Source organism: Macaca mulatta, chromosome 3 (genome assembly GCF_049350105.2).
Source record: "Macaca mulatta isolate MMU2019108-1 chromosome 3, T2T-MMU8v2.0, whole genome shotgun sequence".
In the NCBI taxonomy this organism is placed as follows: Eukaryota; Metazoa; Chordata; class Mammalia; order Primates; family Cercopithecidae; genus Macaca; species Macaca mulatta.
In genome coordinates this window covers 80,325,543-80,342,142 of record NC_133408.1, presented here as the reverse complement: position 1 = coordinate 80,342,142, position 16,600 = coordinate 80,325,543, and the positions used below count along the sequence as shown (strand labels likewise).

The 16,600-nt window shown below is 39.7% G+C and overlaps 1 protein-coding gene across 1 annotated transcript in view; it reads left to right on the top strand.

Annotated features, from left to right (window-relative positions):
* ABCA13 (ATP binding cassette subfamily A member 13) overlaps positions 1 to 16,600 on the top strand; it is a 513,939-nt gene that overhangs the window by 58,233 nt on the left and 439,106 nt on the right. The window contains exons 9-15 of the mRNA XM_077997982.1: positions 2,173 to 2,337; positions 3,806 to 4,005; positions 7,504 to 7,631; positions 8,455 to 8,555; positions 8,806 to 8,973; positions 11,213 to 11,415; positions 12,201 to 12,340. Of these exons, the coding sequence (XP_077854108.1) occupies positions 2,173 to 2,337; positions 3,806 to 4,005; positions 7,504 to 7,631; positions 8,455 to 8,555; positions 8,806 to 8,973; positions 11,213 to 11,415; positions 12,201 to 12,340 (1,105 nt within the window). The remainder of the gene's footprint in view (positions 1 to 2,172; positions 2,338 to 3,805; positions 4,006 to 7,503; positions 7,632 to 8,454; positions 8,556 to 8,805; positions 8,974 to 11,212; positions 11,416 to 12,200; positions 12,341 to 16,600) is intronic.

The window sequence follows — 16,600 nt, the reverse complement described above, 5'->3', positions numbered from 1 at the left end:
TGTTCTGTTCACAGTTCAGGTACGCTAGGTTAAGTTTGGTTATGTTTTGAGGTTAGGTGTACTAAATGTGTTTTTGGCTTATGATATTTTCAAGTCGTGATGGATTGATAAGGAAGTAACCTCATTGTAGATCAAGGATCATCTGTATTTTAAGGAAGCAGCCAGATGATTAAGGCTTATACACCACCCAAGTCAATCTAAACAAAGGAAAGGAGGTTTTGGGTTTCTAGGTAGCAAGGCAACTTATGGGAAGGTGAAAGGAGGAAAGGTACAGTGAATAAGTTATCTTGTTTTGCAGAGAAATCTCCCAGGTGATCAGAGTTATTTGGAGAAGCAGCTCTCTTTCTGGTAGGAGACATCTTTACAGATGAAAATTATCTTAATAATGTAAATTTTCCTTATAAATCTAAATTTCCTTTACCAAAAGGAAATTTATACTCTATTTTTAAACAGTCATGGAGTGGTAAGAAGTTTTTCCTGCCTCTGCTGGTTTTCAGTTTGTCTTTAGCTCAAAATAATCCATATGCCAAAGAAACATATTTTGGGGTGGCATATTCCGTTTTCTTGCTTTTTCCAGCTTCTAGTGGCCATCCACATTCCTTGAGTTTGAGCCCCTTTCTCAATAATCAAAGCCAGCAATGGCAGGTCAAGTCCTTCCCACATCCCATCACTTGGGCAGTGACATTTTTGCCTCCTTTCTCCAATAAGAACCCTTGTGGTTACATTGGGCTCACCAGGTTACCCACGATAATCTCCAATATCAAGGCCAGGTGACAAGCAGCCTTAATTTCATCTGCAGCCCTAAATCTCACTTGCCATATAACATAACATATTCATGGGCTCTTGGGATTGGGACATGGACATCTTGGGGACTATTGCCTGCTTCCCACCATTTGAAAGTGTAATTGCCTGCTGGGAGACTCAGCACATGCTGCCCTTGCTAGAGAATAGTCCTCCTCTTTCCCTGCCTCTGCTTCCCAATTTGGAAAATGATTTATCTAACCTCACATCCTCTGTGGAGCTCTTATGACCTCACTTCAGCCTCTGCCTTCAACCTTCTATAATAGGGCATGTCCCAGGGAACCTGATGACTGCACATCTGCCTCTCATAGACTGTGAACATCTGAGTGGGGACTAGGCCTTATCTCTCTAACACGATACATGGTATTGTTGATTATTTTTAATTAAGGGAAAAAAACCAAAACAAAACATCAGGGACCCTGTGCTTTGACAGCCACAGGTTAATATTTTAAATATTGATCCTAAAGGAACCTAAAAGTGAACACATGGGACTAAAATTAAGCTTTTTGACTATTGCCATTGTTTAGTCAATTCAGGCTGTTATAAAAAAAGACCATAGATGGGGTGGCTTGTAAACAACAGAAATTTATCTCGTTGTGTCCTCACATGGTAGAAGGGGTAAGGGAACTCCCTGGGTCTCTTTTATCAGGGTACTAATCCCATTCATAAGAGTTTACCCTCATGATCTGACCAGCTCCCCAAGGCCCCACCTCCTCATACCATCACCTTGTGGGCTAGGATTTCAAAATATGAATTTTGGGAGGGGGGAGTCCACAAGCATTTAGACCATGGCAGTCATCAACAGAATCTCTTAAAGATGGCATTAAAATTGTTGTAGGGGAATGTGCATCATTATAACACAAACATAAGTATTTACAAAGCAGTGTTAGGGAACTGTGTTGAAGTTCATGTATAAAATAAAGGAGATTTGGTTCAAAAATATTAAACAGTTTCTGAACCAGGACCTCAATTTGAATCTTTCCAATTTTATCCACGTTTGATAATCAGAAAAGAAAATGTTCTTGGCAAAACAACTTTGTTAATCCAAAGTATCAATTAAACTGGGCTGACCCATGTTCACTTTTGGCCTGAGAATCAAAAGAAACAAGATTTGATGTCATTTCCATGTCCTTGGCCTGGAGAAACAGCTGTTCCCATTGTTTGCGGATAAAACTGAAAAATGTAACTTTTTTTTTTTTAAACTACCAAGTCTTCCCTCAAGGTAAATCACGTGGATATCACCACATATTACTTCTTCAATCAAGCAAATGTAAGAACTTTTACTATGGCAAGATTGTGGTGTTATTTTTAGAAGAGGAAGGTTCTAGGAAAGGAGCTTTACATCTAAATGATTTTTCATATTCTTGTCAGATTCCCACAGACAGCTCTTTGGAGAAGATGGTGTGTTCAGCCTTGTCCAGCACATCAGAGGATGAAGCTGAGAAATGGCGCTACGTTGGAGACTGCCACCCCAAGTGGTCAGGAGCCCAAAACTATCTTGTCCATGCAGTCAGTTGGCTGAGAGTCTACCAACAGGTGCTGTCCCCTGTCTATATGTTCTGTTCAAAGGTGTGTCAGTTTGAGTGTCCAAATCCATTCTCCTCCCCGACCCTGCCATGTTGCTTACTGTTGGATTTTATGTCCCTCCCAGGAAAGGGACATAAAATGGCCCCACATCCTGGCCATTGAGTGCACCTTGTCCCATGTGCATCAGCTGGCTCCAGCTCCATAGGCCTAGGCCCTCAACACTCATCACCAAACAGTCCATCCTAGGCTTGCACACACACACCTTGGCAACTCAGAAGTTCCTAGACCCATGCTCCGTTATTGGTGCATGAGATTGCCCTGGAGTACTTTGACCAGCTCTTTGGACGTTTGCATGCTAGCATTCAGCATCCTTCTAGCACTTTGAGCTCTGGACTGGCCTTGTCCCTTCACTCTGGTTTTGATCAGAAGCTCTGTGCACAAACAGTGACTGTGATTTCAGTGACCATAATTTGACAACACGAAGGGAGGCTCTAGTCTGTCTTTACAGAGATGTTGGTGTGGGGCAGGGTGCCTGAGTGATTAGACTGCTCTTGGTCTCAGAAGCTCACGGGACCCTGGCTGTTTCACAGCTTTGTGCTTCTTGGGGAGGTTTTGGAGACTGTGAGGCAGAGCTCCCCTGGCAGTCACTTCCCATTTGTTTTATCAGGTTTTGCTGTCTCCGTCTAATGTTCTTCCTTAAAGAACACACCTCTTTAACTTTGTCCCCTGCTAATATGTGTCATGTATAAAGGCCAAAATCTCAAATAGTGGATAAAACATCATTAAAAATATATAGGTGTTGTTGTCTGCTTCGTGGCACTACAGTCATCCAGCACTAAAATAATCAAGGGACACTGTTGAAATGACCAGCATCCAAAGGTCTAGTGGACACTCTTGCTTTGTGCATTATCTGGGTAACATAACTGGTTAATTAAGGCGTAGTTAGCACACATACATGCACATCAGGCACCTCCCCATGCTATCAGGCTTGGGCAAGAATGATCTATTTTTGTGTAATGTTGATGATAAACCACATTGCTAATTGACTTCAGTATCATCTTCCCCATGTCCATGTCATAAAATGGCACTTAGTAACTATGTATTAACTTTGGTGTATACTTAAAAATATGTAAATATATTTATGTTATCCTAAATATGTCCATTTATGTTTTAAATTATATTTCATTTGTTTGAAGGTGTATGTTATTCCCTTCTCTCTTTTCTTTTCTCTTTGGGGGAAAAAAGAGAAATAAGGCAGAGATTATAAAGTTGTGTGCCTCCATTGTTGCAACATGAAATCTTTAATTTCTGAGTAGAAATTAAATCATGATGCAATTGCTAACAGACATTTTAATTTACCAAAAAATCAAGATTGGTTGTCTGTCATCTACAGCGGTCTGTTAAAATTTCTTAACTAAATACTATTCTTTCCAATTTGCTGTTATTAATGCTAGTATTTTTGTTTCCGAATTTGTAGGTGTTTGATCAGTGGCAACAGGGTAGTCTGCTTCAGAAGACACTCACAGGCATGGGCCATAGTTTGGAGGCTCTCAGGAATCAGTTTGAAAAAGAGAGCAAGCCCTGGAAGGTGGTGGAAGCTCTGCACACTGTGCTGCTCCTGCTGAATGATAGCTTGGCAGCAGATGGCCCAAAAGATAATCATACATTTCCAAAGATGTAAGGCGCATTTCCCTGTTTGATTATTGATTAAGTGGATGATGCAGAATTTTAAAGAGTGCATGATCATACAGAATGTGTTAGGAACACATTGTGTAAAACTACAGCTAAACAATGAATTTCTAGTTAGCAAATGGGAAATCAGAGGCTTTCATTGTGGACCATCGCCAGGGTAGAAGTCTTGGCAGCACTCTGGATGCCTATTCAGAGGCTGCAATACACCGAATATGGGAATAATATTTGAGAAGATGTCAGTTTCCTGGATTTTAGATTTTATGTCTTTGGCATTTGTTTAAAAATGAATAAGTACATTTCAGAGGTATTTTTATGTACAGAACTACCTTACATGAGTAGCTCTTTTCCTAGAATCTTCCTCTTCTAAAAATATGTTTTTATATTTACTTAAAGATTTTGTATAGTTGAAGCATTTACATAAGGTCTAGAAATATTTTAGAAGTAGGAAATGATGGAACTTGTTTCTTCCTTTTTAAAGATAACCACAATTTATTCACCAAAATAGCTGACTAGATCTTTTCCCTCAGTAGGTGTGGCAGTTTGTAGTAACTTGAATCTTATTATCTTTCTGAAGTTAAGGTTCTCTTTGGAAAAGAACAATATGATTTCTCAATATTATCTCAAAAATGTTCATTTCAAACCAGGTCACACAAATTCTTGCTCTCTGTGTACCATGAAGGAGAGTTGTGATGACAGAATTGGATAGGACCATATTGTGTTATTATGATTACTTAAGAAATAGCAATTCTAAACACTTTGAATTCTTTCACATATTCTGGAACTGTTAGCAAACAGGATCTTGCTTTCAAAGGTCCTGTTTCCTAACTTTTACTTAAGAGATGTTCTAGGGCATGAGGTGATGGTGCTAGAGGCAGCAATACAGTTCCCCATCAGAGCCATAGAAGCTGCAGGAGGATGGATGCAGGGAGCCAGCAAGGATGCCTTGAAGCAGTGATCTAGGCAAAGGGCAGGGACAAAACATCTGTCATAAATGAACAAATGCAGGGACATTGCATTGGGGATATTGAAAACCTCCCTGCTGGTCTGTTACTTAATGCACATTAATAGAAACACCACATTAAGTAATTATCCCACAAATCTCGAATGCCCCCTGGCACTTTAACCTAGGATTTTGCCTGCTCTGTGCCAGGCCAGGGGATTGAAGCCCCAGGAAGCTGTATCTGGCTCTTAGTCCTACAAAGATTGGGGAAGTTGAAGACTACACCACACTCTAGGTACGAAGCTAGGATAGCCCTCATTCTTCTGCCCACCTATATAATTTCCACACATTCTCAGTGCCAGGAAGGTGAGGCTCAAACACTGGCTTTGCTTTTTTTTTCCTTTGTTTTGTTTTGCTTTGAGACAGAGTCTCGCTCTGTCGCCCAGGCTGAAGTAGGATGGCGCGATCTTGGCTCCCCGCAACCTCCACCTCTCAGACTCAAGCGATTCTCCTGCCTTAGCCTCCTGAGTAGCTGGGATTACAGGCTCAAGCCGCTACTGCCCAGCTAATTTTTGCAATTTTAGTAGAGACAGGGTTTCACCATATTGGCCAGGCTGATCTTGAACTCCTGGCATCAAGTGATCTGCCCTCCTTGGCCTCCCAAAGTGCTGGATTTCCAGGCGTGAGCCACCACACCTGGCCACCTTCAGCCTTCTTTACATCTTTCTGAGATTCACATGCACCCTTAGCAGAAAACTGTGTATCTTTTGTCATTAGCTTTGGTCCAAGAAACCCCATCTTTTTTTTCCTACCCTGTCTCCACAGCCAATTGTTCATATCTTTTTCTTTTCCTAGGCTGCAATGTTCACCCGAAAGAAATGGAAATCACACCAGACTCTCAGTTTTCTACTGAGTTTTTCATGTCATTACAGACTGCCTTTTCTTCTCCAGGTTCTGTCTGGTTCCTGCCCACATCCCTGCATTCGGGGTGGCTGAGGTGTGGGAGCTCTTCACCCAGGCTCTAGCAGATAGCCTGGATTTTGGCAAGGCGAGGACTCACAGAGGTGCCTCTGGGCCCTCCAGCAAGGACTCGCCCTTCAATGTCGCACGTTGTTGTGAATGTGAAGTGTCTGTTCACAGAGGTGGGGGGAATAGTCCCTAAGGTCCGGCCATGTGGTATCCTTGCTTGTCAGAGTTTAAAGAGACTTGACAGTAAGATCCAGGTTCCAAGCCACACAGCATTTCTTTTTTCCTTGGGGAAAATAAGATAATCTCTTTCTCACTTTTTAGTTCTTTCCAGGAGCCACTCTGCTTCCTTCTCAGTGTAACCCAAAGAGTCAGAGCAACGACTAACCTAAGCCCAGTTCATTCTGCAGCTGGCCAGTTCCAAAAGCCACGCTTCCAGCTTCACTATAGCACGAGGTGTCAGTATTCTGGTCAGCAGCCAGAAACCTTAAGCATGTGGCTGTGATGGAGCAATTGCTTCGCATTGTAGGGTGATGACTTGGGGATGGGTACCACTTCCTGCTGGTGTCTCATAGGAGAATTATCACTGGGACCTTGTTCGCTCTCTCTATTCCCTCTATAGTGGTCAGGTCCATCAGCTCTCCAGCTAGAGAATAGCAGCAACTATTTATCAAGCCTGTGTTCAACCCCAAATTATCAAGGTGCTGTGAAGAGACTGACCTCTATGACACAGAAGTCCAAATGGATGCCAGGCGCTCAAAGCTGTGGGATGGCTCCAGCCAGTAGAACATTTTGCTTGGGCTTCAAGTAGCTACATCTCTTTCTGCTGTTCTCTTTTTGTAGCTTGCCTCGTTTATCAAGGGTGAGGATTCCATGTAGTTGCTCAAAGACACAGAAAGCCTGGAGTCCCCTGCTTTGGGCAGTTCTGCCGCCCACAGTGTGACTTTGTCTTGCTCCTCCCTCTCCCATATTTATTTCCAATTTCAGGTTCTTCACATTATCAAACTCATTTTCTTTCCAGCTTCTCTTCTCAGTTATTTCTTCCATGTCTGGAGCCCATTAGTCTGACACTCCAGGGACTATTTGTATTGAGCTGCCTGGCTGGTCATTCTTCCTTTGACTTTGGAGAATCCTACAGACATTGCCAATTGGTCCAAGTTGGGACCACTGCAATGGGTCCTGTCCACCACCACACACCACCTTTATATTTTGAAACTTTTCTCAAAATATTTTTCTATGTCTCATTAACTATAGGCTTCAAGGCAAATGTTTTTAGATCCCATGTGAAACTTTATCATAACCCTCACTTCTTTTACACACTACTAGGAATATACTTTTCCATTTTGGAGTAAAGAGAATGCTTAATCCATATTCAGTACCAAAAGAATCTCCAAATCGGGTGACTCAAACAATGCAATTCGTCAAGAACCTGGTTGTGTGATGAAGTGTGACTTTCAGTCTGGTGAACACACTTCTCAAAGTAGTGGAATATTTTTGTTTGAATGGAATTTTTATTTCCCTAGTTGGCACTTTGAACTACCTTTCATTTTATTTCGTTTATTTATTTTTGCACTCAGATTACAGCATCTGTGGAAATTGCAAAGCTTGCTGCAAAACCTGCCCCAGTGGCCGGCACTGAAGAGATTCCTTCAGCTTGATGGAGCTCTCAGAAATGCGATAGCTCAGAATTTACATTTTGTCCAAGGTAAGCTAGCTCTGGTGTTCTTTGTCCCCGACTCACTAAGAGTAAACATGAAATTTATTGGAAAATGGACTTGAAACTGCCTGACACATTGTAAAGTTGGGAGATAACTTTGCTGGTGTCGTATGCATATTTATGCTTTGTTCTGATGCCTTCTAGGGAATTTAAAATACAACACACCAAGGCTAAATAAACAATGAGGGCACTGTGAAGAGCGCATCCTTCTGTTTTCCTTAAGCCCATCCTGTGGCCTATGACAAGCAGTGTCCTAGGGCTGGGTTGACTTTCACATTCACAGCAGCATCCATGGTTTTCAGGCTGGAAAGGGACCTTAGTGCATTGTGAATAAGCGAATCTTTTGTATTCTGTTCCTTCTACTGCCTCCTCCCACCGCTGCTCCTTGGTGTCTGGTAGGGAGAGCGTGTTCCCCCTGGGTTTGCAGAATGCCCTTCTTTGAACTTTCTTGACTATGGTGAGCATTATTCCTTCGGCCCTCTTCTGAGGAAGTCGGGTTTGCACTTTTGCCCAGATGGGCTGCAGCCGTTTCATTTTCTCAGGGAGGAGAGGGAAAATGTGAGGGGGTTGTTGCTTTAGAAGCAAAACTCTTCTGTAACTGATAACCCATACTCACTAGTCTTTGGAAAGGATAAAATGATATTACAATGACTCCTGTTTTCCTTTCTAAGGAAGAGAAGAACATGTATAATAGTAGGTCAAGTTTTTAAAAATCCATGTTTTCAGGATCCAGTTTATTGATTCATGGCCATGTGTAGGAGTCAAGCTTACCTACCTTAGGTGAATAATGATCAATTTGTCTACTTTGCAGAAGTCCTCATTTGCCTGGAGACATCAGCTAATGATTTTAAATGGTTTGAACTTGACCAATTGAAACTGGAAAAGGATGTGTTCTTTTGGGAGCTAAAACAGGTAAAGCACAGCAAAGAGTTATAAATAAGCAATTTTAATAAAACATTCAAGAAGCTCTTGCAATATTCAGTTTTGCTCCTTTTGTGAATTGTGCTAGTAAAAAAAGGGAACAATATGCGGGTTTTCCAAAACCTTATGTTGTGTTTAAAATGTTTATCATTGCTTATTGTATTTGCAGTTCTTGAGCCCATGAAGAGGGTATCTAAGCCTCTTTAAATGTTACTCCTTCCCACTCTTATTAATCTTTTAGATGTTGGCGAAGAATGCTGTCTGCCCAAATGGTGGTTCCTCTGAGAAGGAGGTCTTTTTGCCCCCTGGAAACTCCAGCATATGGGATGGTCTCCAGGGACTGGTGTGCTATTGTAACTCCTCTGAGACTAGTGTTTTAAACAAGCTACTTGGTTCAGTAGAGGATGCTGTAAGTATTCTACCATCTTAGCTCTTCTAAGAGCACCAGTTTAAGATTAAATTCACCAAAGATGCTAATATTTAACCTAGAGTTTTGATGAGGAAAGTTTTGCCATGAGCCCATACACTTAAAGGAAGCTGGCTCTCTGAACTTCAGCCGCCCTTCAGTGCTGGCCCTTCTGTCTGACTGAAGGGTAATATGCCACCCGCCTGGCCAAAACCTACTTGAAATTCCTCAGACTTTCAAAACAGGCCACTTCTGCTTTTCTGGCTTCCTGGATCCTTGATCTGCTTCATTCTTGGCTGCACATGCTAAGAAAAGCAGAGGAGTCTCTCTGGTGATTAGTCATTCCCAGCAAAGCTGTGGCTTTGAGTGGTTTACAGGCTTTACAAGTCATGTTCCCCTCATGTAACTGCCCAGGACAATGGGCTACCCCTGCTGAGTGCTCAAGTGTGACTGCAGAATGTTGAACGATTTGTTTGGAAAGATTATTTTGTCAAGTTCCAGCCCATATTCTTCTTCCTGAGAATTAAAATTATAATATTTATATTTTTAGAGTTCATTTTTCTTTCTCAGTATTACCTGTAGTTTTATATCCTTCCTTATATGGAACTAAAGGAAGTGAAAGAATGAAACTAGTGAAATATAAATGATGTCACAGCAACATGAAAATTGGGATAGTAATTGAATGGTGTGCTTATTTCAATCAATGATTTCTTAGCATCTACTCTGGGCATGACGGTATGCTGAAGGGAGTACAAACATGAAGAAGACACTATCTTGGTAGAGAAGGGCAGACAACAATGAGAGCCTTGGAGCTCAGCATTTAGGAGTCTTCCCAAATAAGTCAATGAGCCTTAGATGACGTGTAAGATTTGGAAGCAAAGAGAAGTCAGGAGAGGATGCTAGGCAGGCAGAAAAGTGTATGTGAAGGGCTGGGCATGGTAGCTCATGCCTGTAGTCCCTGCACTTTGAGAGGTCTAGGTGGGCAGATCTTTTGAGCCCAGGAGTTTAAGACCAACCTGGGCAATATAGCCAAACCCCATCTCTACAAAAACAAAAACAAAAATTAGCCAGATGTGGTGGCACACACCTGTAATACCAGCTACTCAGGAGGCTGAGGTGGGAGAATTGCTTGAGCCCAGCAAGTCAAGGCTGCAGTGAGCCATAATCACACCATTGCACTCCAGCCTGGGTAACAATGTGAGACCCTATTAAAAAAAATGAAAAAGAAAATAAAGAAGAATAGTGTATGTGAATGCATGCAGGCACAAAAAAAATTACCTGTTTGCAAATACATTTCTTGTGACTGGATGTCAGCTCTTTCCTGGTGGAAATCCCATCCCAAATTTCTTTTTATCTGTAAAGCCTAACTTGTAGTCTCATACAAAGCAGGGAACTATATATTTACAGGTTACATATACTTGAGATAGCCTTTCTGATGATGCCTGGGATACATATCACTAACAAATCACCCCAAAGTTCAGCGACCTAAAACAAAGCACATTCTTTTCTTTCTCTTCTGACTATGGGTTGACTGGGCTCAGTGGGGGTGGTTCTTCTGCTGGCCTTACTGGGCATCATTCATGTAGTTGCAGTCAGTGGCTGTGAGGGCTGGAGTCTGGTTAGCTAGGATACTGAGATGGGGGCCTCTCACTCTCCTCTCAGACTCAAGATGTCTCTTCTCCAGGTAGCCTCTGCATATGGCCTTTCAGCAGGGCAACCAGACTTCTGACATGGCTATCCAGGGATCCTGCACACAGGGTCAGGCAAGGAGGGAGGGTAGAAGCTGCCACTCCTCAGAGAAGGTAGAACTGGAACTGGCACAATCTGGCACAATTCACTTCTGCTGCCTTTTATGGGTTTGTGTGAGCCAGATCTCAGCCTAGAGGAATTGTGGAAGGTGGTACTAAGAATGAGACTCTCAGGGGGTCTTGATTCACAGGCTACTTGTCACAACCAGCGAACACAGATAGCTATGACACTGTGTTCAGTGTCAAGCTATCAAGAAATAAAATATTCACTTTATTATTGCATTAAGTTTTATTTTTGGACTTATTAAGCTGAACATGAGTAAAGATTCAAGTCTGGAACTATAACTTAGATAATTACCATGCCATAGGGCATGATCTTTGATGTACAGTTTGAGTGGACCCCTTGTTAAGTGATACAAGGTAAAGGCCGCATCTCAAATACCCACATTTGAATTGATTATTTATTATAAGCAATATCTTCTTTTCTTGTTAAGGATCGTATTTTGCAAGAGGTCATTACTTGGCACACAAATATGTCAGTTTTAATACCTGAAGAATATTTGGACTGGCAGGAACTTGAGACGCAGCTGTCAGAAGCAAGCGTTTCCTGTACTCGGCTCTTCCTGCTGCTGGGAGCCGATACCTCTCCTGAGAATGTCTTTTCTAGTGACTGTAAGCCCCAGCTTGTCTCCACAGTGTAAGTACATGTTTGTGGGAAACTTATAAACAATTGGGACATCAAAATGATTTCAACTGCACCTTCCACACAAATGATAAATCAATATGGCAGATTATATTTTGAATAGAAAGAGGTTCAATTTATTTTAAAAATATTAAACTACTGGTACTGTGGGAAAGCATCTAAAAACTGTAAAATATGAAATGATTCCCTTAATGTTTAACCACTGACTTAATCTTTCATTAGAAATTGAGGATCCCCGGTAAATCCAAGGTATGCATGTGATTGAAGTTCTTGTTTGTGTCATTACTCAGAAATCATGCATTAACTACCAAAAGGAAGCTTCTCTTGGGAGCTGTAACTGTACATAAAATTTGCCTTGTTTTTATTTTATGACTCTGTGACTTATATGTGTGATCAATTTCCATTTTCCTTGACTGCTAGGAAGTTCTTCATCAAATATGTCAAATAGGGAATATTTATTTTCTTAATCTTTAAGTTCACTTCCTGTTATGGTCTTTAATTTTCCTCTTTTTTTACTTGTTGACTTGTTCTGTCTTATATTTTATGTATTCTCATAAATTGCTTTCCTCATTTTTCAAGTCAAAGTAGAGGAGTGTGTAAACAAACTAAAAAAATTAGTAGAACTATTTCTACCACTTATGTAAGATTCTATTTCCTTACATAAGTGGACTGCCATGCATTTGCATGTATTTGTTTTTAGAAAAATTTATAATGATCTAACTGTCATCTGCAAGATCATTTTTAAATTTTAATTTTCTCTGGATTCTTTTTGACTGCAGGATATTTCATACACTTGAAAAAGCACAGTTTTCCCTGGAACAAGCATATTATTGGAAAGACTTCATAAAGTTTATCAGGAAGACTTGCGAAGTGGCCCATTATGTAAATATGCAAGACAGTTTCCAGAACAGACTATTGGGTAAGTCAGTAGCCTAAATTACAGGAATGGGGGATGTTTTCCCACTTTAGTGAGGTAACATAATTTCCTGAGAGTCTATCCTATTTAACAAAGAGGGGCTTAAAATGGGTCGCTCTCCACGCACAATTTGGCATTGTGATTATAATTTTTTCTCATCAATTATGACAAGATCTACTAGAAGTCCTGGTTTGACTGAGCCATGTTGTTCCTGCAAAATTTATAATAGTGACTCCTTTTACTCTCAAGACTGTCCTAGTTTGGGTGATAAATACTTCTATATGCAGACTAGTCATGATCCTACTTACAAGAGTCCAGATTTTCTGCTGTGGCCCTTCTCACTTTACTTAGCATTAAGATTGACACTCCCACTGGGGACAACACCCCATGATCTTGTAGAATGAAACACAAACTGCTTTTCTCTATACACACACTGAACACTTCCAACACTTCTGTGACCATATGGTGTGGATTTGTTCCCCAACAAGCAATTCTCCATTTCTCCACTGACCATAATCGGGTGTCCTACACTATCTACCTGGAATTAGCATCAGATCCTACAGGTTAAGGGCTCAGTCCCACAAGATTGCCCCTACTTCAGAGGCCCACCCCAAGTTCAGGCTTCCCTTCTCACTTCTGATCAATTGAGTATAAATCAGGATTCCCATGAGCCTCTTGTTGTGTTCAATAATTTGCTGATACAAGTCACAGAATGCAGAAAAACAGTTTACTTCCTAGGTTACTGGTTTATTAAGCAGAAATAATTTAGGAACAGTAGATGGAAGAAATGCATAGGGTGAGGTATGTGGGGGCATGGAGCTTCTATGCCCTCTCCAGGCCTACCACCCTCCCAGCACCTCCATGTCTTCATCAACCTATGAGCATTCTGAACACTGCCCTTTTGGGTTTTTATGGAAGCTTCCTTATGTAGGCATGATATCTTAAATCATTGGCCATTAGTGATTGACTCAACCACCATCCCTCTCTCCCCTACCTAGAGGTTAGAAGGAAGGTAAGAGAATGAGAGGAGGGAGGCAGAAGTTACAGTGAGCCAAGATCGTACCACTGCACTCCAGCTTGGGCAACAGCGTAAGATTCTGTCTCAAGAAAAAAAAAAAAATTCAAGCTTAACTTCCCTTTAATGAGAAAACATATTCTGAATGTTTTAATATTTTGAATTTGTTGAGATATGCTTTATGGCCTATATGTTCATTGATAAATATATGTGCTCCTCGAAAGAATGTGAATTCTATCATTGCTGGATAGAGTAGTTTATATTGTTAATTAGGTCAACTATATTAATTGTGTTGCTCAAATCATTCATATCTTATTTGTGTCTTATTTGCTTCTTTTATCAGTTACTAATACAAAATACAAGTAGATTTGTCTATTTTCTTTTTGTTTTATCAGAATTTGCTGTATATAATTTGAAGTTATATTATTACGTGCAAAAAATCTACAATAAATATATATTCTTACTGGATGAACTCTTCTCATTAGGAAATGATACTCTTGCTCTAGAATTGTTTTTGCCTTAAAAATTGGCATAATCTAATAAAATGGTAGTATTAGTCCTAGTTGGTGCCCCAATGTTTAGCTGAAACACCACTTTAATTAAATTTATTATTAAGTATTTTTTCTCTTTTGATGCTATTGAAAATAGATTTGCTTTCCTTTACAATTGTTAATTGTTGGTGTATAGAAATGCAACTGATTTTTGGATAATGATTTTGTATCTTGCCACTTTGCTGACTTAGTTTATTAATTCTAACAGTTTTTTTGTGTGTTGAATATTTAGGGTTTTCTATATATAGGTTTATGTTATCTGTGAAAATAAATAATTTTATTTGGATGCCCTTCCTTCCTTCCTTCCTTCCTTCCTTCCTTCCTTCCTTCCTTCCTTCCTTCCTTCCTTCCTTCCTTCCTTCCTCCCTCCCTCCCTCCCTCCCTCCCTCCCTCCCTCCCTTCCCTTCCCTTCCCTTCCCTTCCCTTCCCTTCCCTTCCCTTCCCTTCCCTTCCCTTCCCTTCCCTTCTGTTCCCTTCCCTTTTGTCCCTTTCTTTCTCCTAATTGCTGTGGCTAGACCTTTCAGTACTATGTTGAATACAAGTGGCAAAAGTGGCATCCTTGCCTTGTTTCAGCTCGAAGTGGAAACACTTTTGTCTTTTACCATTGAGTATGATGTTTGCTACGGGCTTTTCATTATGGTTTTATTATGTTGAGGTAGTGTTCTATTCCTAGTTTGTTAAGTGTTATAAAAGGGTGTTAAATTTTGTCAAACTTTTTATCTGCATCAATTGAGATGATTATGTGTTTTCTTTCCTTCATTCTGTTAGTGTGGTATATTGCATTGATTTATTTTTGTGTGTTGAACCATCTTTGTATTATAAGAATAAATGCTACTTGTTCATGATGTATAATCCTTTTAATTAATTCTTTTTTTGCTATTTAGTTCTGTTTTTGTTTTATTTTGTGTTTGTGTTTATTTTTTATTTTCATAGGTTTTGGGGGAACAAGTGGTATTTGGTTACACGAAAAAGTTCTTTAGTGGTGATTTCTGAGATTTGGGTGCACCATCACCTGAGCAGTAGACACTGTACCCAATTTGTAGTCTTTTATCCCTCACCCGCAACCCTTTCCCCCTTAGTCCCCAAAGTCCATTGTATCATTCTTATGCCTTTGCATCCTCATAGCTTAGGTCCCACTTATGAGTGAAAACATACAATGTTTGGGGTTTTCCATTTTTGAGTTACTGCACTGAGAATAATGGTCTCCAATTCCATCCAGGTCACTGCGAATGCCATTATTTTGTTCCTTTTTATGGCTGAATAGTATTCCATGGTATATATGTATACCACAATTTCTTTATCCACTTGTTGGTTGATGGGCATTTGGATTGGCTCTATATTTTTGCAATTGCGAATTATGCTGCTATAAACATTCGCTATTGAATTCCATTTGCTAGCATTTTGTTGAGGTTTTTGCATCAGTGTTTATCAAGGATATTGGTCTATACTTTTCCTTTCTTGTGCTATCTTTGTCTGGTTTTGGTCTCAGGGTAAAGCTGACCTCATAACATTTGAAAGTGTTTTCTTTTCTTCTGGAAGAGTTTGAGGAGGATTCATGTTAATTTTCTTTAAATATTTGGTAGAATTTACCAGTGAAGCTGTTGGGGTTCTGGGATTTTGATGGTTGGGAGATTTTTTATTGCTAACTCAAGCTCCTTCCTAGTTATTAGTCTGTTCTGATTTTCTGTTTTTGTTTTTTCGTAAATCGATCTTGGTAGATCGGTTGCTCTAGGATTGTACTCACTTACTCTAGGTTATCTAACTTTTGATATGTTCATAGTATTCTCCAGTAATCCTTTTTATTTATATAAAACCAGTTATAATGCCCATTTTTGTGTCTGATTGTAGTTATTGGAGTCTTCTCATAGTTTTCTTTGTCAATCTGGATAATAATTTGTCAATATTGTTGATCTTTTAAAATAATCAACTTTTGGTTTTGTTGATTCTCTCATTTATATTTCATTTATCTCTATTTTAATAATTAGTAGTTCCTTCCTTCTGCTGGCTTTGGGTTTTACATCCTTAAGGCATGAAGTTCAGTTAATAATTTGTGATCTTTTCTTTAAATGTAAACATTCACAGCTTTATATGTTCCTCTTAGTGCTGTTTCACTTATGTCTCACTAACTTTTGGTGTGTTGTATTTTATTTTCAATTATCTCACAATATTTTTTAATTTCCCTTGTGATTTCTTCTTTGGCCTATTTGTTGGAGTGTATTATTGAATTTCCCCACATTTTTCAGTTTTGTTTCTACTACTAATTTCTAGTTTCATTACATTGTAATAAGAAAACACACTTTGTATTATTTAAATCTTTTAAGATATATTAAGACTTGTTTTGTAGCTTAACATGTAGTTTATCTTCGGGGAATGTTCTATGTAGACTTGAGAAAAATATGTATTATGCTGCTGTTGAGTGGAACATTTTGTACATGTTTGTTAGGTCTAATTTTTCTGTAATGTTGTTCAATTTCTGTTTCCTTTTTCTTCTTACTGATGTTTTGTCTGGTTGTTCTATCTATTACTAATAGTGGGGTACTGAAGTCTCCTACTGTTATAGTAGAACTGTTATCTTTCTCTTCAATTCTGTCAATGTTTGCTTCATTTACTTAGGAGCTCTGATGTTTGGTGCATAGATATTAATAATTATTTTATCTGTTTTGGTGAATTGATTCTTTTATCATTATATAATGTCCT